General features: G+C 43.2%; 1 protein-coding gene across 10 annotated transcripts in view; it reads left to right on the top strand.

Moving 5' to 3' along the window:
• The window catches only part of LOC143781284 (uncharacterized), a 142,732-nt gene extending 120,399 nt beyond the window's left edge, over positions 1-22,333 (top strand). For 7 of the 10 annotated variants that reach the window (XM_077267796.1, XM_077267801.1, XM_077267798.1 and 4 more), the window contains one exon: positions 19,463-22,327. In XM_077267796.1, coding sequence (XP_077123911.1) covers positions 19,463-21,246 — 1,784 coding nt within the window. In that variant the 3' untranslated portion in view covers positions 21,247-22,327. Of the gene's footprint in view, positions 1-8,048; positions 8,184-19,462 lie in introns of those variants that run through there. The other 3 variants (XM_077267795.1, XM_077267800.1, XM_077267804.1) reach the window with 2 other exon arrangements.
• Positions 22,334-22,607: the final 274 nt, after the last annotated feature.

Below are 22,607 nucleotides of genomic sequence, written 5' to 3'. Positions count from 1 at the left end.
GTATATATATATATATATATATTTATTTATTTATTTTTTTTTTTTTTTTCCTTATATCTGTAGCCCTGTTCGGTGCCAGTATACATAACTTTAAAAGAACAAAAGAATCCCATGCAGTTTGGAAAGTGGCTGTACCAGTTTTGGCTGGTATTAGGCGGGAGGGGGAATGAAGGGTTTTGACAGAGACTGGCTGTGCCACACAGAGCCATAAAAATTCCTCAGTGAATGTGCTGGCTGGTCTCACATTACAGCGAGAGGAAACTGCAGCTGAGGGCTATGTATGTGTAATTGACATAATAAGAAATTCTTCCTATTTCCTGACACTGTACATAGTTTACAATGGTACTGAAAGCCGCAGACAGCCAGGTAGCAGAGTTCCTGGAAGCTGCAGGCAGACAGGAGACATCCCAGAGACTGCATACAGGTAGTAGGGTTACTATAAGCCGCAGGTAGTCCGGAGACATCTGGAAGACCACAGACAGGTGACAGTTACTGAATGCTGCTGACAGGTTTCAGGGTTTCTGTAAGCCGCAGGCAGACAAAAGACTTCCTGAAGACTGTACATAGTAGGCAGTGGTTACTGGAGGCTGTAGGTAGACAGGGACCATCCTGGAGAATGCAGACAGGTAGTAGGTTTCCTAGAAGCCTCAGGCAGACTGGAGACGTCCAGGAGATAGCAGACGGATAGCGGACTTACCGAATGCCACAAATAGACAGGTAGCAGAGTTATTGGATGCGGATGACAGATATGTTGCAGAGTTACTGGAAGCCACAGGCAGACAGGAGGCATCCTGGAGTCTGCAGTTAGCAGTTTTACTGAAAACCATAGGCAGACTGGAAACTCAGAGTGGAAGCCACAGGCACACAAGTGGCATCAAGGAGACCGCACACAGGTTGCAGAGTTACCGAAGACCGCAGGCAGATTGCAGAGTTACTGTAGACTGCAGACAAATTGGAGACTTGAGGACTGGAAGCCGCAGACAGACAGGAGGCGTCATGGAGACCACAGACAGGTAGTAGGCTAAACTCTGGAGTAATAAGAAAGTGTAAATACCACGGAAGCTGTGGCAGTTAGGAGATGCTCTGGAAACCGCAGGCGGACACATAGTAAAGGTCCTAGAGAACCGGGAACAGGTAAAAGACAGAGCTCTGGAGTAACTATAAAGTCTGAAAGCCATGGAAGCCGCAGGCAGATAGGAGCCGTCCTGAAGACTGTGGACAGGAACTGTGCACGGAAAAAACTAAAAGTGTTATTAGAAAGCCTTTATACAAAGATGTCTTGGGAGGTCTTATAGGGTCATAGGAAGTTCAAAAGATGGGAGCCTGCTGGGCTACTTGCAAAGCCTGATGTGGACCACAAGAAAATTTAGCAGATTGGGGTATAGTAAGCAGAGCCTAGACTCAGGACAGGCGCCTAACAAGAACTCCACCGTCAGACTCCTGGCAGCGCTGTAATATCCCAGAGAACCAATGGGTTCAGTGTTTCACTTTACACTGTCTGCGGAGCATTAGGAGGGCCACACACACATTAGATGGGCATCCGATTATTCTGACTAATGTGAATGGGACTGTAACTGGTCTCCTGGTCCCTGCTGTGAGGTCATAGTTCACACCTCTGAACACATTAGACTCCGCTGACAATTTAGACATCTGTTGGGCAGAGTGAATTTAATCTCCTAACCCTTCTGTTCTCCAGGGGAGTCTGGAGGCCGCTTTCTCTGTTGTCTGAAATGTCGTTTTGGCAAAATATCTGTCATCACCTAATGCCATTGATGTTGTAGGGCCAGGAGTGCGGCTGTATTGTTCAGTATTAATCACAATATGTCAGGCCATGTCATATAGGCTCACACATTCAGGTGAATTCGTTAAGCCCAATACAAAACTCACAAAAATTAATACATATGCGTGGCCGAGAGACAAGGATTGTTATATCTCTCCCAATATTTCTGTCCGAAACAATAGGACAGTCTAGGAAACTCCCCAATAAATACAAAACAACAGAACGGAGTATACAAGTCCCAATACGCATTTTATTTAAAAATTGTATAATTTTATTTATATTATCAAAATATATAATTCAAACTGAGTAATCAAATATAAATACAATACATATAAATAACAGGATTAGTGGAGGAGGAAACACTATAATAGTGGCGGAGCGGATGACAACACCTATCACATCATATCACAAGGACTGCTATTGTGGGAGCCATAGTATGAAAACAGTCTGTGGCAATAGCCCTAATCATCATAGCTATATTGCTCAAAAAGAAAAGAAAAAAAAAAAAAAAAAAAAAGTTGCAACAGTGCAGGTTATATCACTAGCTAAAGTGCCATAGTGCCTACAGGACTCATCACCTCATATCATATAAAGCAGCTTACCCATTAGGTCTGAGATGTCTCACCACGCTCCACACACCACCCCCTTGACGCACGTTTCGCGGTCGCTTTCTCAAAAAACCCCTTTTTGAGAAAGCGACCGCGAAACGTGCGTCAAGGGGGTGGTGTGTGGAGCGTGGTGAGACATCTCAGACCTAATGGGTAAGCTGCTTTATATGATATGAGGTGATGAGTCCTGTAGGCACTATGGCACTTTAGCTAGTGATATAACCTGCACTGTTGCAACTTTTTTTTTTTTTTTTTTTTCTTTTCTTTTTGAGCAATATAGCTATGATGATTAGGGCTATTGCCACAGACTGTTTTCATACTATGGCTCCCACAATAGCAGTCCTTGTGATATGATGTGATAGGTGTTGTCATCCGCTCCGCCACTATTATAGTGTTTCCTCCTCCACTAATCCTGTTATTTATATGTATTGTATTTATATTTGATTACTCAGTTTGAATTATATATTTTGATAATATAAATAAAATTATACAATTTTTAAATAAAATGCGTATTGGAATTCGTTAAGCCGTATAGTAGATATAAAAAGTCTGCACACCCCTATTAATATTCCAGGTATTTGTCATGTACAAAACATCCCACCATCAATTCAGCGCTTTTCCATCTTTATCTCTGGTGACAGGTTCCATTTAATGCTATTAACCTGGTGATATGGGGTTAATCTGCAGGATAATAGCATTATTATGGTGCCCGGCATCTGCACACAGCCGAACAGTGTGGGGAGAAAATGTACTTTTTTCTTGCCGCCAGCATTCAGTGTCAGTTACCGTGCGGCCCTGGCTCAGTCATCACTTTGAGAATACATGGCGGTAACTATAACCGCCCCCGGCCCTAACTGACAGCCGGCCCCAAAGTAGGGGGAGTGCTAGTCACGGGGCGGCCCTGGTTCAGTCATAGCTTTGAGAATACATGGCGGTAACTATAACTGCCCCCGGCCCTAACTGACAGCCAGCCCCAAAGTAGGGGGAGTGTCAGTCACGGGGCGGCCCTGGCTCAGTCATCACTTTGAGAATACATGGCGGTAACTATAACTGCCCCCGGCCCTAACTGACAGCCAGCCCCAAAGTAGGGGGAGTGTCAGTCACGGGGCGGCCCTGGCTCAGTCATCACTTTGAGAATACATGGCGGTAACTATAACTGCCCCCGGCCCTAACTGACAGCCGGCCCCAAAGTAGGGGGAGTGCTAGTCACGGGGCGGCCCTGGTTCAGTCATAGCTTTGAGAATACATGACGGTAACTATAACTGTCCCTGCCCTGACTGTAGAGGGAGTGTCAGGCCCGGGGAGCAGTTACAGCGGCTCTTCTGTATTCTCAGAGTGGTGACTGTCAGGTTAGTGACGCCATTATCCTGCAGATTAACTTCGTATCACCAGGCTAATCGCGTTATCTCAGGTGACAGGTTCCGTCTAATGTCGTCCATAATCTGTGCAATTCAATAGAAAAATAAGTTGAAAACTTGTCAGGTGGAAACATAAGAATCCAGAGGTAATATCTGCACACCCTACACTGGTACTTTGCTGCAGTCCCCTGAGCATTCCTGGCAGCATTCAGTGTTTTTGGGTCGGGGTCTCAGCGCGGCTCATCCAGGTGGTGTTTGCCTGCTCCTCCCTGCTCAACATCTGGCAGTGCGACATCTCCTTCGTGCAGCGCCTTCTTCAGGTCACCACAGATTGTCACTTGGTAAAAGCAATTCCAGGGAACTGAACTTCTGAAAAACAGTTGTAATAGAATCCATTTAAAAAATGAAAGTTTACAACGTTCAAGAGGCAAAGAAAATGTGAATGACTGAGGAGGAGGGGAGCGAAGAGCAAACGCGTTTCCAAAAGAGTTCCTCATTCATTGCCTGCACACGTGCTGCCCGGCGTTTTATGTCAGGTCCTGGCTAAACGCGTGAGGAAGCACAACCAATCCTAAGGAAGAAAGTTATTAAAAAACACAATAATAAAACAATGCAATGCAGTAGAAAAGATTGATTCGTAATGGTGAAATCAAATCATATTTTAGATTTATTCCTAATGGGAACCTCGTGCTTCGCTCATACATCCTCCGAGGTTCACGGCTCAGTCATTTTCTTTGGTGGTCTCCTCTCTGAGGTTTGTTAATTCTTTCTATTCCTGTCACAATGCACAATGACGTGTCCCCATTATTGGTCATGGCTGAACATTTGGTGGTGAGCTTGTATGTGGCCTCCGACAGACTCCTTCTAACCTTAGCGGTCAGTAGGACTTCTGACATAGCGGACATCACAGAAGTTACAGGTAATAATCACATACATTTATATGGATGAATCGCAGTTAATAACATTTTTTATATAATATGTTTTTTGGGAACAGACGATGTGAAGCTAGTTGTGTCCTGTATAAATGTGCAGATATTGTGTCCGCACTGAATGCGGCCTGTAGGGTGTAACCGGGCGTTTAGCGGAGGGAGATGCTCCATACTGTATAATTGCCCCAACTGATGCTCCATACTATAATGGCCCCACATGCTGCTCAATTCTGTATTATGACCCCACATGATGCTCCATTCTGTAAAATGGCCCCACATGATGCTCCATTCTGTAGAATAGTCCCACATGATGCTCCAAACTGTATAATGGCGCCACATGATGCTCCATACCGTATAATGGCCCCAGATAATGCTCCATACTGTATAATGACCACACGTGATGATGCATGCTGTATAATGGCCTCATATAATGCTCCATACTGTATAATGGCTCCATATGATGTTCCTTAATGTATAATGGCCACACATGATGCTCCATACTGTATAATGGCCCCAGATAATGCTCCATACTGTATAATGACCACACGTGATGATGCATGCTGTATAATGGCCTCATATAATGCTCCATACTGTATAATGGCTCCATATGATGTTCCTTAATGTATAATGGCCACACATGATGCTCCATACTGTATAATGGCCTCACATGATGCTCCATACTGTGTAATGGCCCCACATGATGCTCCATACTGTATAATCGCCCCACAAGATGCTTCATACTGTATAATGGCCCCACATGATGCTCCTTACTGTATAATGGTCCCTCATTATGCTCCATACTGTATATTGGCCCCGGATAATGCTCCATACTGTATAATGGCCCCACATGATGTTTCATATAGTATAATGGCCCCAAATGATGCTCCATACAGTATAATAGCCATACATGATGCCTCATAAAGTATAATGGCCCCACATGATACTGCATACATTATAATGGCCCCACATGATGCTCTATCCTGTATAAATGCCCCACTTGATGCCCATACTATATAATGGCTCCACATGATTCTCCATACTGTATAATTGCCCCAGATGATACTCCATACTATATAATGGCTCTGTCATGATCCTTTCCAGAGTTTGGTCCTGTCTGCTCTTTCTCTGGGTGGAGCATGTCAAGGGTTAACTTTGCTCTGCCTCATTCTGGACTCGGATTTGCTATTTAGCTCCCAGGTATCCTGAGGGTTGTGTCAGCTATAGCTCTGTCTTTGGCGTGTGAACCTGACTCTGGAAGCCCTTGATTTGTCCTACTGTGAACCCTGACTTGTCCTGTGTCTGTTATCTCCCCCTGCCTGCCCTTTCCCAGTGTCTCTTTGTTTGTCTGTAGATCTGCTTGACTCTCTTGTTCTGACCTCCTGGCTTGGCTTTTTGACTCCGTTTCAGTTTGTCCCTATTGTACCGTGTTTTGCCCGTACTGGTTTACTGATCCCTTGCTACGTTCTGACTATCCATTCTGTCTAAATCTTTTTGTACTGTTGTGCTGTCTTGTGCTCTGACTTGGCTTTCCTGACCTCGCTCTCACCACTAGGTGGCGTCTGTTCAGTTGCTCTGTGAGTGCAGTCTCGCTTCTCTACCAAGCTCCCCCTGGTGGAGGTTGCGCTGTACTGCACTGCAGTTGCATGACATTATAGCTGACCTACACATTTAAAGGGATTTCTGCATGTTTTTCTCTCTGCTCTGTTTGCTATGGATCCACTCCATACGTTGGCAGATCAAATGGATAGTTTGACAGTTATGATACAAGACCTGTTTGTGGAACAGAGGGCCTTGTCCTCATCTCATAACCACCTGCAAAGGTAGTTTTCTGACACAGTCAAATCATTGCAGACTGACTGTAAGCGCTCTGACACTGTTGATGTCTCTTTGCACTCTCCTGAACCTACAGTCAAGCTCCCAGATACCTTCTCTGGGGAGAGGGAGAGATTTTTTACTTTTAGGCTGTGTGCACACGTAGCAGATTTTTTGCGTTTTTTTTGCGGTTTTTCGCTATAAAAATGCTATAAAACCGCGAAAAAAACGCTAACATTAAGCATCCTATGTAACAGAATGCAATCCGCATTTTTTGTGGACATGCTGCATTTTTTTCCTGAGCGGAATCGCATTCCAGAAAAAAATGCAGCATGTTCATTAAAATTGCGGAATCGCGGCGATTCTGCACACATAGGAGTGCATTGATCTGCTTACTTTCCACACGGGGCTGTGCACACCATGCGGGAAGTAAGCAGATCAAGTGCGGTCGGTACCCAGGGTGGAGGAGAGGAGACTCTTCTCCACGGACTGGGCACCATGTATTTGGTAAAAAAAAAAAAAGAATTAAAATAAAAAATAGCGATATACTCACCCTCTGGCGGCCCGACCTTCTCAGCGGCTTCCGTGGTGTGTGTGAAGGACCTGCGATGACGTCGCGGTCACTTGACCGCAGTCACGTGACCGCTACGTCAATGGAAGGTCCTGAACACACAGCATTAGGAACGGAAGCCGCTGAGGTGAGTATAACCTTTTTTTTTTTTTTTTTTTTTTAAACATTCTATCTTTTACTATAGATGCTGCATAGGCTGCATCTATAGTAAAAAGTTGGTCACACCTGTCAAACAGTATGTTTGACAAGTGTGACCAACCTGTCAGTCAGTTTTCCAAGTGATGCTACAGATCGTTTGGAAAACTCTAGCATTCTGCAAGCTAATTTCGCTTGCAAAACGCTAGTTTTCTGCGGGTATATGCATGCAAATTCTGCATGCGATATACCCGCGGCAGGAGGCGCAGAATTGCCGCTGAAATTTCCGCGGCAATTCTGCTACGTGTGCACTTAGCCTGAAGGAGAGTTGCAAGCTTTTTTTTTTCTCTTAGACCCAGATCTTCTGGAGATGAGTCAGCGGGTGGGGATAATCATTTTCTTACTGCGGGAGGGACCTCATTCTCTTTACCTGCTTCTGCCCATGAACGTGTGTCTGTAGACAAATTCTTTGAGGCTTTGGGACTGATTTATGACGAACCAGACCGGGTCAGGGTAGCAGAGGACATGATCATTAGTCTCTCCCAGAATGAACTCACTGCTGATCAGTATTGTTCTGAGTTTAGGCGGTGGTCTGTTGAGGTGTTTTGAGGTGACTCTGCTCTGAGATGCCTGTTTGAGAGAGGACTTTCAGATCATCTCAAGGACGCGCTGGCCCTTCATATGCCACCCAGTTCCCTGGTAGAGGCCATGACTCAGGCCATTCGTATGGACCGGAGGTTACGGGAGAGAAGAATTATCCAGTGTGAGATTCCTGTTTTGCCTGCCAAGTCTGAGGCTATGTCATTCAAGGAGACAATGGAAGTTGGTGCAACAAATTTCAAGGAGAAGGAAAGGAAACGGCGACGTGATGGGAAATTATATTTTTACTGTGGAGATCTGGGACATTGGAAGAAGGACTGCCCCTCTTGTCCATTGAGTAACAAGCTGCCGAGTCTGGGTGATGGTCTAGGAGGCCATCCAGACTCTCAGGTACCATTTTCTTCATTTCAAAAAGTTTTGTTAGAGGTGGAACTGTGTTCTGGAGGTGGTTACGTATCCACTTCAGCATTTGTGGACTGTGGATCTTCCATGAACTTCATTGACTCTAGTCTGGTGTCCAAGTTAAAGTTAGGGACAGTTAGGCTAGAGACTCCCATTCATATCGTTGCCATTGATAAGACACCGTTGGCTCAAAATGTCCTCAAATTTGTCTCTGAGGAGTTCCTCCTCAAGGTGGGGTCCTTGCACCAGGAATGAATTTCATGTTATGTTATGAATAATCTTCCTGCGGGACTGGTGTTGGGGTTCCCCTGGTTGCAGAGGCATAATTCTGTTATAGACTGGGTATCTCGTGATATTTTTAAATGGGGTCCTAATTGTTCCAATGGTTGTCTTTCTGCTGTGTTTGTGTCCACCATTAGTCCGGAGGGTATTCCGGAGCACCTAAAGGACTTTGGGGACGTGTTCTCCGAAAAAGAGGCTGATGTCTTACCACCCCATCGTTCTTATGATTGTACCATCAATCCTATTCCAGGTGCTAAATTGCCCAAAGCCCGTTTGTACAATCTTTCTGGCCCGGAACGTATTGCCATAAAAAACTATATCTCTGAAAGTCTTCGCAAAGGTCACATCCGTCCCTCTGTCTCACCTGTTGTCGCAGGATTTTTTTTTGTCAAGAAGAAAGATGGTGGTTTACGTCCATGCCTCGATTTCCGGGAACTAAATAAAATTACGGTGAGAAATACCTACCCTCTCCCACTCATTCCTGATCTCTATAACCAATTGTCTGGGGCTAAGTGGTTTTCCAAACTGGATCTTAGGCCTGTCGCACACGTCCAGATAATTCCGGTAGCGGAAAAATCGCTACCGGAGTTATCCGTGTCCGTGTGCTCACGTGGCACATCAGTGTGGCATACGTGAGGCAGCCGTGTGCCGCCCGTGTTCCCACTGATGACCACACGGACCATGCAGGAGACAGCGCTAGAGATAAGCGCTGTCCCCTGCATCTGGTGCTGAAGCCGGAATTCATTCCTTCTTCCCAGCAGCGTTCGCTGGAGAGAAGGAATGAAAAATCATTGTTTTTTTTTGTTTAAAATAAAGATCCTTGTCACCACCCCCCTCCCACCCCCTGTGCGCCCATCCGCTGTAAATAAAATACTCACTCAGCTCCCTCGATGCTTCCTCTCAGTGCCGCAGCTTCATCCTGTATGAGCGGTCACGTGGTATCGCTCATTTCAGTGATGAATATGTGGCTCCACCTCTATGGGAGGTGGAGCCGCATATTCATCACTGTAATGAGCGGCACCACGTGACCACTCATACAGGACAAGCTGCGGTGCTGAGAGGAAGCATCGAGGTTGCTGGGTGAGTATTTTATTTCCAGCGGGCGGGCGCACAGGGGGTGAGAGGGGGGTGGTGACAAGGATCTTTATTTTAAACACCCCAAAAAAAACCAATGATTTTTCATTCCTTCTCTCTAGCGAACGCTGCTGGAGAGAAGAAATGAATCGCGGCTTCAGCACCACAAGCTGGGGGGACAGCGCTTACTGTAGCGCTGTCTCCTGCACGGCACACGGACAGCATCCGTGTGTGGTACGTGTTTTACACGGACCCATTGACTTTAATGGGTCCGTGTGATCCGTGCGCTCCCACGAACACTGACATGTCTCCGTGTTTTTCAAACGGACACACGGTCCGTGAAAACATGCTGACGTGCAGAGTCACATTGATTTTAATGTGTCTACGTGAGTCAGTGTCTCCGGTACGTGAAGAAACTGTCACCACACGTACTGGAGCCACTGACGTGTGAAACAGGCCTTAGGGGAGCATATAACCTTATCCGTATTCAGGAGGGGGATGAGTGGAAAACGGCATTTCTCACCTCCGAGGGTCTGTTTGAGAACTTGGTCATGCCCTTCGGTCTCACTAACGCGCCTGCGGTGTTTCAAAATTTCATGAATGATGTATTTTTTTATTTTATCGGGCGCTTTATGGTTGTATACCTGGATGATATCCTTGTTTTCTCGCCGGACAAGGAATCCCACATTGGTCATTTACATGCTGTTCTTCACAGGTTACGGGGAAATTCTCTGTTCGCTAAACCCGAGAAATGTTTGTTTTGTGTCCAGGAGCATTCTTTTCTGGGGATCATCCTTTCTGCCAATGGGTTTCGGATGGATCCCGGAAAGGTACAGGCCATTGTTGATTGGGTGCAACCCAGAGACCTCAAGGGGTTGCAGCGTTTTCTGGGTTTTGCCAATTATTATCGGAAATTCATTAAGGGGGTTTTCTCAGGTGGTCAAGCCACTCACCGATCTCACTCGCAAAGGGGCTGATCTCAAAGTTTGGTCATCCTTGGCAGTTGAAGCATTTATTACATTAAAAAAGTGTTTTATGACTGCTCCTGTATTAGTTCAGCCCGATCCATCTGAATCATTCATTGTAGAGGTGGACGCATCAGAGGTGGGAGTAGGGGCGGTGTTGTCTCAGGGACCCGTTACTTTGACCAATTTAAGACCATGTGCTTTTTTCTCCCGGACGTTTTCTTCTGCAGAGAGGAACTATGATGTTGGGAACCGGGAGTTATTGGCCTTAAAATTGGCTTTTGAAGAATGGAGGCATTTTTTTGGAGGGGGCAGTTCATCGGATCACGGTTATTACTGATCACAAGAACTAGTCTTATATTGAAGCTGCCAAACGGTTAACTCCTAGACAGGCTAGGTGGTCACTTTTTTTCTCTCGTTTTCATTTTTCTATCACTTTTCGGCCTGGTTCCAAGAATGTCAAGGCTGATGCCTTATCTCGCAGTTTTGATCCGATATCACCCCCCAAACCTCCTTCCTCCATTCTTCAGGACGGAGTGGTTGTTGCGGGGGTATCCTCTGAATTGGAGCTGGAGATTCGAAAGTCTCAGTCTCTTGCTCCTCCCTCTCTGCCTGACAATAAGCTTTTTTTCCCAGTTCAGTACCGATTGAGGGTTCTCCAGGAGTTCCACAATTCTGCTCTCAGTGGACACCCGGGGATCTCTGCCACCCGGAAAGCCATTGCTAGGCTGTTTGGTGGTCCTCCATGACCTCTGATGTCGCTGTGTTTGTGTCTGCTTGTGATACATGTGCCCGTGCTAACAGCTCCCATAACCGGCCGGCCGGCGAATTGGTGCCATTGCCAATTCCAGATAGACCTTGGACTCATTTGTCCATAGATTTTATCACTGACCTCCCTTTTTCTATGACCTCCCTTTTTCTAATGGCAAAACTGTAATCTGGGTAGTGGTTGACACATTCAGTAAACAGGTGCATTTTGTACCTCTGGCAGGATTGCCTAATGCTGAAACATTATCCAAGCTGTTTATTGAGCATGTTGTACTGTTGCATGGTGTGCCTTTGAATGTGGTTTCTGATAGAGGGGTACAATTTGTGTCCAAATTTTGGAGGGCCTTTTGTAAAAAATTGGGTGTTTGACGTTCTCCTCTGCTTACCATCCTGAGACTAACGGTCAGACAGAGAGGACCAATCAGTCTCTTGAACATATTTTGAGGTGTCTTGCTACGTCTCGGCAGGATGATTAGTGTTCTTTGTTGCCCCTGGCTGAGTTTGCATTTAACAATCGGATTAACCAGTCCATGGGCACCTCCCCATTCTTCTGTGACTACGGTTTTCACCCTCATTTTGGTGAATTTTCTAGGTTGGGTTCAGGATGTCCAGGGGCTGATACGGCAGTGCAACGTTTGGGGGAGGTGTGGAGGGAGGTCCAGAAGAACATCGGAGAGGCTCAGGGCAAACATAAACTTTGTGCGGATAAGCGACGGTCTGTGGGACCTATATTCCTGGTAGGAGATAAAGTGTGGTTGTCTACCAGGAACATTCGTCTCAAGGTTCCTTCGGCTAAGCTAGGTCCCAGGTATATTGGTCCTTACGAGATCATTGAGGTGATCAATCCAGTTGCCTTTCGCATACGACTTCCTCCGTTGCTTTGGATTCCCGATGCGTTCCATAAGTCCCTTCTTAAGTCATTTTTACCATCCTCTGCTGGGCCTCCATCCCCTCCACCTCCGGTCTCTGTGGATGGTCAGACCGAGTATGAAGTGGAACAGATTGTAGATTCTCGCATGGTTCGTAATTCACTTCAGTATTTGGTCCATTGGAGGGGTTACGGTTCTGAGGATCGATCTTGGGTCCCGGCACAATCTGTACATGTTAATCGACTGGTCCGGGCATTTCATGCATGTTATCCTGGAAAACCTGGGGGTCGGGTGGCCCCCCTTGAGAGGAGGGTATTGTCATGATCCGTTCCGGAGTTTAGTCCTGTCTGCTCTTTCTCTGGGTGGATCATGTCAAGGGTTAACTTTGCTCTGCTTCATTCTGGGCTTGGGTTTGCTATTTAGCTCCCAGGTATCCTGAGGGTAGTGTCAGCTATAGCTCTGTCTTTGGCGTGTGAACCTGACTCTGGAAGCCCTTGATTTGTCCTACTGTGAACCCTGACTTGTCCTGTGTCTGTTATCTCCCCCTGCCTGCCCTTTCCCAGTGTCTCTTTGTTTGTCTGTAGATCTGCTTGACTCTCTTGTTCTGACCTTCTGGCTTGGCTTTTTGACACTGTTTCAGTTTGTCCCTATTGTACCGTATTTTGCCCGTTCTGGTTTACTCATTCCTTGCTATGTCCTGACTATCCATTCTGTCTAAATCCTTTTGTACTGTTGTGCTGTCTTGTGCTCTGACTTGGCTTTCCTGACCTCGCTCTCGCCACTAAGTGGCATCTGTTCAGTTGCTCTGTGTGTGCAGTCTGGCTTCCCTACCAAGCTCCCCCTGGTGGAGGTTGTGCTGTACTACACTGCAGCTGCATGACAAGCTCCACATGATGCTCCATACCGTATAATGGCCCCAGATAATGCTCCATACTGTATAATGGCCCCACAAGATGTTCCATACAGTATAATGGCCCCCATGATGCTCCATACTATATAATGGCTCCACATGATGCTCCATACCGTATAATGACCCCAGATAATGCTCCATACTGTATAATGGCCACATGTGATTATGCATGCTGTATAATGGCCCCACATGATGCTCCATACTGTGTAATAGCCCCACATGATGCTCTATTCTGTATAATTGCCCCAAATGATGCTCCATACTGTTTAATTACCAAACATGATGCTCCATACTGTATAATGGCCACACATTATGCTCCATACTGTATAATCGCCCGACATGATGCTCCATACTGTTAATGGACCCACATGATGCTCCATTCTTTATTATGGTCCCACATGATGCTCCATACTGTATAATGGCCCCACATGATGCTCCATACTATATAATGACCCCACATGATTCTCCATACTGTATAAATGCCCCACATGATGCCCATACTATATATTGGCTCCACATGATGCTCCATACTGTATAATGGCCCCAGATAATGCTCAATACTGTATAATGGCCCCACATTATGTTTCATACAGTATAATGGCCCCCCATGATCTTCCATACTGTATAATGGTTCCACATGATGCTCCATACTGAATAATTGCCTCACATGATGCCCATACTATATAAGGACTCCACATGATACTCCATACCATATAATGGCCCCAGATAATTCTCCATACTGTATAATGGCCCCACATGATGTTCCATACAGTATAATGGCCCCCATGATGCTCCATACTGTATAATGGCCCCACATGATGCTCCATACTGAATAATTGCCCCACATGATGCCCATACTATATGTCTCCACATGATGCTCCATACCGTATAATGGCCCCAGATAATGCTCCATACTGTATAATAGCCCCACCTGATGATCCATACAGTATAATGGCCCCAGATAATGCTCCATACTGTATAATGGCCACACGTGATGATGCATACTGTATAATGGTCCCAGTAATGCTCCATACTGTATAAGGGCCTCACGTGATGCTCCTTACTGTATAATGGCCACACATGATGCTCCATTCTGTATAATCAAATAAATAAGGTAGCGCTCTGTAGCACCAAAAGTTGCACACATGAAAATTGAATTGCATTACTGTCCTAGAAATATGAAAAATTTAGAAAGTTTTGCGCATAAATTGGCCAATTCATGTGTACCTGGTAGCCACGATAAGGAATTTCTCATTTACCAGGACCTAACAATGCCAATACTTGCTTAGAATAAAGTCTTCATCTGTATGGGAACGTGTGAATCCTCTCTTAGACTAAAATCTATATCTCTGTGGAGGGGTAGGGTCCTGCCTTGATTAATAATGCCTGTAGCTAAGAGGCAGAGTCCTCAGTCAGAAGGCTAATGAATACAAATTTTTTTAAAAACTGACCGTCACATCCAAACATAGACTAGGTGTGAACAGGTGCTAACCTAGAGTCACCAACTCATATACAATTAAATAAATAAAGCAACACTCATGGATCAGTCGTCTTGGTCCCTTTGCAGAGAAACAGCCCCAAAGATTGATGTAGCCACCCCCATGCTTCACAGTAGGTATGGTGTTCTTTGGATGCAAATCAGTATTCTGTCTCCTCCAAACTCGACGAGTTTTGTTTCTACCAAACAGTTCTACTTTGGTTTCATCAGCGCATATGACATTCTCTCAATACCTTTCTGGTTAATCCAAATGCTCTCTAGCAAACTTCAGATGGGCCCGGACATGTACTGGCTTAAGCAGGGGGACACGTCTGGCACTTCAGGATCTGAGTTCCTGGCGGCGTAGTGTGTTAGTGATGGTAGTCTTGTTACGGTGGTCCCAGCTCTATGCAGGTCATTCACTAGGTCGCCCGTGTGGTTCTGGGATTTTTGCTCACCTTTCTTGTGATCATTTTGACCCTACAGGGTGAGCTCTTACGTGGAGCCCCAGATCGAGGGAGATTATCAGTGGTCTTGTATGTCTTCCATTTTCTTATTATTGCTCCCACAGTTGATTTCATCACACCAAGCTGCTTCCCTATTGCAGATTCAGTCTTCTCAGCCTGGTGCAGGGCTACAATTTTGTTTCTGGTGTCCTTTGACAGCTCCTAGGTCTTCACCATAGTGGAGTTTGGAGTGTGACTGTTTCAGGTTGTGGATAGGTGTCCTTTATACTGATAACAAGTTCAAACAGGTGCTATTACTACAGGTAATGAGTGGAGGACAGAGGAGCCTCTTAAAGAAGAACTTACAGGTCTGTGAGAGCCAGAAATCTTGCATGTTTTAGGTGACCAAATTCTCATCTTCCACCATAATTTGCAAAATAAGTCTTGCCAAATCAGACAAGGTCATTTTCTGAATTTGTTTTCTCATTTTGACTCTCGCAGTTGTGGTCTACCTATGATGTCAATTAGAGGCCTCTCATCTTTTTAAGTGGGAGAACTTGCACAATTGGTGGCTGACTAAATACTTTTTTCCCCAATGTACATGAGCAAAATACTGCCAATCAGTGCTGTGGGCTGGGTTTTACAGAGCTCAGCATTTAGAGCACTGCTAGATCTCCAGCAGGTAAAACTGAGATTTTATTAAAATGACAGCAAGCAGCCCTGTACGGTATACATCACTGGAATCAGGATTTCTGCCCCTATATCATGCTAGCAAAAACCTGGTGACAGATTTGCTTTACTGGCTGACAGATTTGCTTTACTGCTGCTTTGATATGTTGCAGTTTTTTGCTGCAGTCGTGAGATTTTGTTGCGGTTGCAGTACAGAAACGCCGCCCTGTTGCAGCATGTGAGTGCCGCCTCAGGATCCTCTTACATGGACAGATAATGGCCTCTAGCGAGCACTGAGTGAAGATGGAGGGAGCTGATTATCCACTTTCATGTTCCTGTATCAGTGATGATTTGTTCCCGCCTCTCATGTATTTTTTATTATTGTTGGCAGCACATCCTGTATTTACACCGGGGAAATGCTGCCTACAACGATCATTTTTATGCTTGTATAAAATCGATCACAAATTTATTTTTTTTACGATTACGCTGAACAATGATCCGGAATGAACGTTAGAAGAATTTATCATTTATTCTGTGTTCACCCAAAGTAGATGACACTTTAGTCCATTAATAATAGAGTTTTCTACATACCTTGCAATTTTACAAAAAAGACAAAACAAAACAAACTGGACTAAAAATTGGTAGCCATGCAAAAAAGGAGCATGTTCACACAGGCTATTAACCCTCCGTCAGGAACAATATTCGCACTAACTCGTAATAGAACAATGTGCCTGTCAAGCGCCGCCTAGAAAAATGCCTAGAATATCTAATTTTCTCAATTTCAGTGATGTAAAAGTGATCAGAGACCTTCATAGGGATGTAATAAAAGAGACTACACATTATCAGGTGCAAAACAAACCCATTTACTCAACATAAAAGTAATAACTTTGATATACACAAATTTCAAAACTCCCACCAAATAGCCCCCAATGATATCAAGTAACGGTTATTAAAAAGAGAAAATTTTGGCACAAAACCATTTTCTAGGCACCTAGAATAATATTACACACAGAATTAATCTGAATTAGATCCTGAAGTTTCCCCAGAAAAAACACATTTGCAAAGCAAAGAGCAAGAATTGCAATCCATTTTTGCATGTGTCGGGCAGATTGCATGATGACATTTGAGACCTTCATAATTAGAAAGCCTTCTGTTCCCGCTTTCCATGGTGTAGGTGGTGCATCTCCTTCTTTTGGGAGGTGGTGCAGGTGTCGGATTTTCAGTATCAATATCTGGGCGGAATCTTTTGAGCCTAACTTGAAGGCCGGAGGGGATACCGATGGTTTTCTTACTTCTCCTGCGTAGCTCTCCAAGCATTAGTTCATGGGCCAATTTTTTCAGGTACAATCGTCTACGGAGTGGTTCAAGCTGGTTTTCAAGGTAAATGATTTGTGAATTTATACCACCCAAATTTAGCATAGCGAAAAATGTGACCATTGGCCAGCGCTTGGTGTTTCTGCTGACACTGAAAGTTGGGCACATCTGATCAGCTGTACCAACACCCCCTTTGGTTTCATTATAAAATGTAATAATCTCTGGTTTTTGTTGTGCTTCAGATTTAGGATCGATGGCATCATCATTATGAAGCGTTGAGAGGAGAAGTACTTTTTTTTTTTTTCGCGTGGTACATAGGAAACCAAACCCTTTCCATCATGGAATGCAAACATACTGCTGTACTGTTTTCTCCCTGTCACAGTAACAAGCTGTAGCGGCAATTCTTTTTTATTTTTTCTTACAGTTCCGACATATGAAAGCCTCTGCGTTTTTAGATAATCAATAAGATCACAATTTGAAAACCAATTATCAGCAGTTATATTGCGACCTGATCCAAATAAGGGCTCAGACATTCTTTTCACAACATCAGTGGGTTTGTTGCTGACACAGTAAGGACCATCTGGCTGTTTTCCAGCACAAATTCCAATGTTGTATGTGTAGGTCTTACTGGCATCAACAAGGGCATACATTTTTATTCCGTATTTGCTAGGTTTTGATGGTATGTATTGACAAAATGCGCATCTGCCAATAAAACCAGGGAGCATTTCGTCAATTGTGACATTTGCCCCAGGGCGATAGTTTATCTTACAGTTTTCCACAAATTTTTGGAATACATCGCAAATTGGAGCAAGCCGGTCATATGTTTTACGTTCGGTTCGGGTAGTTCTGTCATCAAACCGAAGGCAACGAATTAGAATCTTGAATCTTTTTAGAGACATAACAAGGCTACATTTTTCAATTCCATCACTTTCTATACCCCAAAGTTCCTCCAAACTTTGCCGATTTGCCCTATAAGCTCCTGCAAGGTATAATAAACCAAAAAATGCATGCAGTTCGATTTCATCCGTGGGCTTCAGGATTCTGTCCCAGATGAACTTGTGCTTTATATTGTCTATATATTGATTAGTGTATATGACAATAGAGTCCAGAATGTCATCTGTGAAAAAAGTATTCCAGCGTTCAGCTGCAGTTTTTGCATTACGTGCTCTTCCCATAACTGCAGGAAGGTGAGTGATAATGTTATGAGGTTCCATACGTTTTTTATGGGTGGATTCTTGTTCCATTTGGTTTTTTATCTTTTCCCATATAATAAGATTCTATATCTTCTTCCTCCTCATCACTGTCACCATCTTGCTCTGTTTCAGAGTTTAGTTCACAGACTTCCACCTCGTCATGAGAATCAATCTCACTTTCTTCAAAATCCTCATTCATTGTGGGGGTCTGCATCATCATCATCTAACAGCATGTTTCTCACTTCCTCAATATGATGGGGTTTTGAAAGATCATACATTTTCTTCTCTATTTCAGAAGATAATCTGAAGCAAGAGAGAGAATATGCATTAGGGAACAATGTGCCTGAGAAGCACACTTTCATTTGTAAGAAAATCTGCCTTATTTATATGAAATATCCACAAACCTTCCTCTATCCATTCATAAAACAAGCTAAAGAAACAATAGTAATGACTAAAAACATTTCATACCAACCTTATAAAGTGTGATGTGTTCGGGGGGACCAATGAGCCTGAGAAGCCAGCACAGCTTTATCTTCCTTCCTGAAGCTCTGCAGACCAACTGTGGTATCACACAGCAGCTAGAGCCAGGAGACTGTCTAGAGGGAGGGGGTTTCCTGAAAATCTGGTGAGAAGAGAGAAATGAAAGTAGAAGAGCTGCGCCTGTCAGATCCATTGTTCCTAACGGACGGTTAAACAGACAAAACCTAAGACAGACACAAAATGCTCACACACCCTGCTGTAAGTCAGTAAGTAAAAGCCATAGTGCATAGAAATAACACAGGGTCCTTAGTAATCACCGTTTTTAATAAAACATGTGAACATGCTCCTATTTTGCATTGAAACCAACTTAAACTCCAGGTCTTTTTTTGTTAAGTTTCAGTCTTCAGCACTTAGTGCAGGTCCAGATGTGGCTTTCCTTTCTTTGACCTGGACATCACGTTTATATAACTTCACATTTTTCTGGGTAGTCGTATTGCTCAGCCCTTATTCACATTGATGTCGTTTTGAGACATGATAAGGTTTTAGTACTAGAGGTTAGGACCATCCCTATTTGGGTACACCTTGATGCTGGAGGAATGAATTTTACGCTTTTTTTTTAAATAAAAAACAAACGGTATTTATTAAGTGCCCTGTGTCATTTCTATGCACTATTGCTTTTACTTATTAACTTACCGCAGGGTATACACTTATTTTGTTTCTGCCATTTGTATGGGATTTCATTTTTTTATAATATTCAGATAAATGTAACATTTTAGGTTTTATTAATCAAAAATAACAACATGCATTTTATTCTTCACAGATCGCTGTACCAAGAGCTCTGAGGGACGAATGATCTTTTTAGAATTTAAAGCAGATGATTATAATATCTCACAAGATACATATACACAGCATGCCGACATCTCAGATATACCCCCAGTCGTTCACAGCAGAGATCAATCATCTGATGATTTTAATGAATTATTATCTCCTAATTCATCACAGACTGTTAAGCAAAATAAAAGTCGCAGAATAAATGCTGAAGATGAAAGAGCTCCTAGAAGAGGGAAGCCATATTCATGTTCAGAATGTGGGAAATGTTTTCCTTATACATCATATCTTGTTTCACATGAGAGAATTCACACAGGAGAGAAGCCATATTCATGTTCAGAATGTGGGAAATGTTTTACTTATAAATCAAGTCTTGTTTTACATGAGAGAATTCACACAGGAGAGAAGCATTTTTCATGTTCAGAATGTGGGAAATGTTTTATAAATAAATCAGAACTTGTTACACATAACAGAATTCACACAGGAGAGAAGCCATATTCATGTTCAGAATGTGGGAAATGTTTTACTCAGAAATCACATCTTGTTGCACATGAGAAAATTCACACAGGAGAGAAGCCTTTTTCGTGTTCAGAATGTGGGAAATGTTTTATAAATAAATCAGAACTTGTTACACATAACAGAATTCACACAGGAGAGAAGCCATATTCATGTTCAGAATGTGGGAAATGTTTTAAAACTCAATCAAATCTTGTTACACATAAGAGATTTCACACAGGAGAGAAGCCATATTCATGTTCAGAATGTGGGAAATGTTTTACACAGATATCACATCTTATTTCGCATGAGAGATATCACACAAGAGTGAAGCCATTTTCATGTTCAGAATGTGGGAAATGTTTTGCATGTAAAAGGAATCTTGTTTTACATGAGAGAAGTCACACAGGAGAAAAGCCATTTTCATGTTCAGAATGTGGGAAATGTTTTGCATGCAAAATGAGTCTTGTTTTACATGAGAGAATTCACACGGATGAGAAGCCATATTCATGTTCAGAATGTGGGAAACGTTTTATAGAAAAATCAACCCTTGATAAACATAAGAGATTTCACACAGGGGAGAAGCCATATTCATGTTCAGAGTGTGAGAAATGTTTTACAAATAAATCAAATCTTGTTGCACATGAGAGAACTCACAGTGGAGAGAAGCCGTTTTCATGTTTAGAATGTGAGAAATGTTTTACACACAAATCGCATCTTATTAAACACGAGAGATATCACACAGGGGAGAAGCCATTTTCATGTTCAGAATGTGAGAAGAGTTTTAGACAGAAAGCACATCTTATTAAACATGAGAAAATTCACACAGGAGAGAAGCCATTTTCATGCTCACAATGTGGAAAATGTTTTAAAAGCAAATCAAATCTTATTGCACACAAGAGAATTCACACAGGAGAGAAGCCATATTCATGTTCAGAATGTGGAAAATGCTTTACAGATAAATCAAATCTTATTAAACATGAAAGGTTTCACACAGGAGAGAAGCCATATTCATGTTCAGAATGTGGAAAATCCTTTACAAGTAAATCATATCTTCCTATACATGAGAGAATTCATACAGGAGAGAAGCCATATTCATGTTTAGAATGTGAGAAATGTTTTGCATATAAATCACAGCTTAAAAATCATGAGAAAATTCATACAGGAGAGAAGCCATATTCATGTTTAGAATGTGAAAAATGTTTTTCTCATAAATCCACGCTTATTCATCATCAGCTTCTTCACACAGGAGATAAGCAGTATTCATGTCATAAAACATGAGAGACATCACATAGGAGATAAGCCATATTTATGTTCACAATGTGGGGAATGTTTTGCTAATAAATCAACGCTTGGTTTCTATGGTCCTATTACCTTCCTGGAGAGAAGCTCCTGCTCTTAAACCCTTTGGTGACAAGCTGCTCATTATAGTTACACAAGCAGTGGTCACTGTAACATACAATATGACGAACGTGTCTATATTTTCATTATACCAATATGGGGGATGTACGAAGAAGAATTTACATATAAAAATATAGAGAGGTATAATATGGGTACTTTGCATCCTAGACATGGAATACAGTTGTGTGAAAAAGTGTTCACCCACTTCCTGATTTCTTATTCTTTTGCTTGTTTGTCACACCGTATTTTTCGGACCATAAGACGCACCCCAAATTTTGGGGTGAAAAATGTGGGAAATGTTTTGCACATAAATCACTTCTTAGCAGACACAAGAGAATTCATCCAGGAGAGAAGCCATATTCATGTTTAGAATGTGGGAAATGTTTTTCTCATAAATCCACTCTTATTCATCATCAGCGTCATCACAGAAGATGAGCAGCATTCATGTCATAAAACATGAGAGATGTCACATAGGAGATAAGCCATATTTATTTTCATATGTGGGGAATTTTTTGCTAAGAAATCAATGCTTGGTTTCTATGCTCCTATTACCTTCCTGGAGTGATGCTCTCGCTCTTAAGCCCTTTGAATACAAGCTTCCAATCATAGTTACACAAGCAGTGGTCACTATGATAACATACAATTTTGCGAACGTGTCTATATTTTCATTATTGTTTTCCTCTCGTAGTTTGAATATCTCTTTGGTCGCGGCTCCACACTGGTAGTAATCCACCATAAGCAGGAGAGTGATGGCTCCTCATGTACAGAAGTCCCGTCCATCTCATGTAACCCTCCAGGCAGCAGATACATTGCTCACATTTCACTTTCTCACAATTGATAATTGTTCTTGTGAAATCTCGTTCCTGTGACTGAGAACTTACAATTTGTGTTTGCTTTTCTGTGTTCTGCTCTTCTGCCTTCATTACTATTGATTGTGTGCACATTCGATTAAAGGTTTTCTCCTCCCAATGCACTTTTCTCGATTTGTTTGTTACTCTGGATGGATACCAATATGGGGGATGTACGAAGAAGAATTTAGAGGTATAATACGGGTACTTTGCATCCTAGACATGGAATACATGGAATACATGGAAGACATGGAAAATAAGTAAGCCAGCCGGTCTCCGGAACCTCCTCTATCACAGGGTCTCGTGACGTTGTTGAAATCCCCTCTAAAGACCACCTGCCGACTCGAAAATAAGTAAGGTTTGATCTTCATGAAGAGACACTTGTGGTCCCAC

This window comes from Ranitomeya variabilis, chromosome 6 (assembly GCF_051348905.1).
Source record: "Ranitomeya variabilis isolate aRanVar5 chromosome 6, aRanVar5.hap1, whole genome shotgun sequence".
NCBI classification, from domain to species: Eukaryota; Metazoa; Chordata; class Amphibia; order Anura; family Dendrobatidae; genus Ranitomeya; species Ranitomeya variabilis.
The sequence above is the reverse complement of the archived record's forward strand: the minus strand, read 5'-3'. Positions and strand labels throughout refer to the sequence as shown.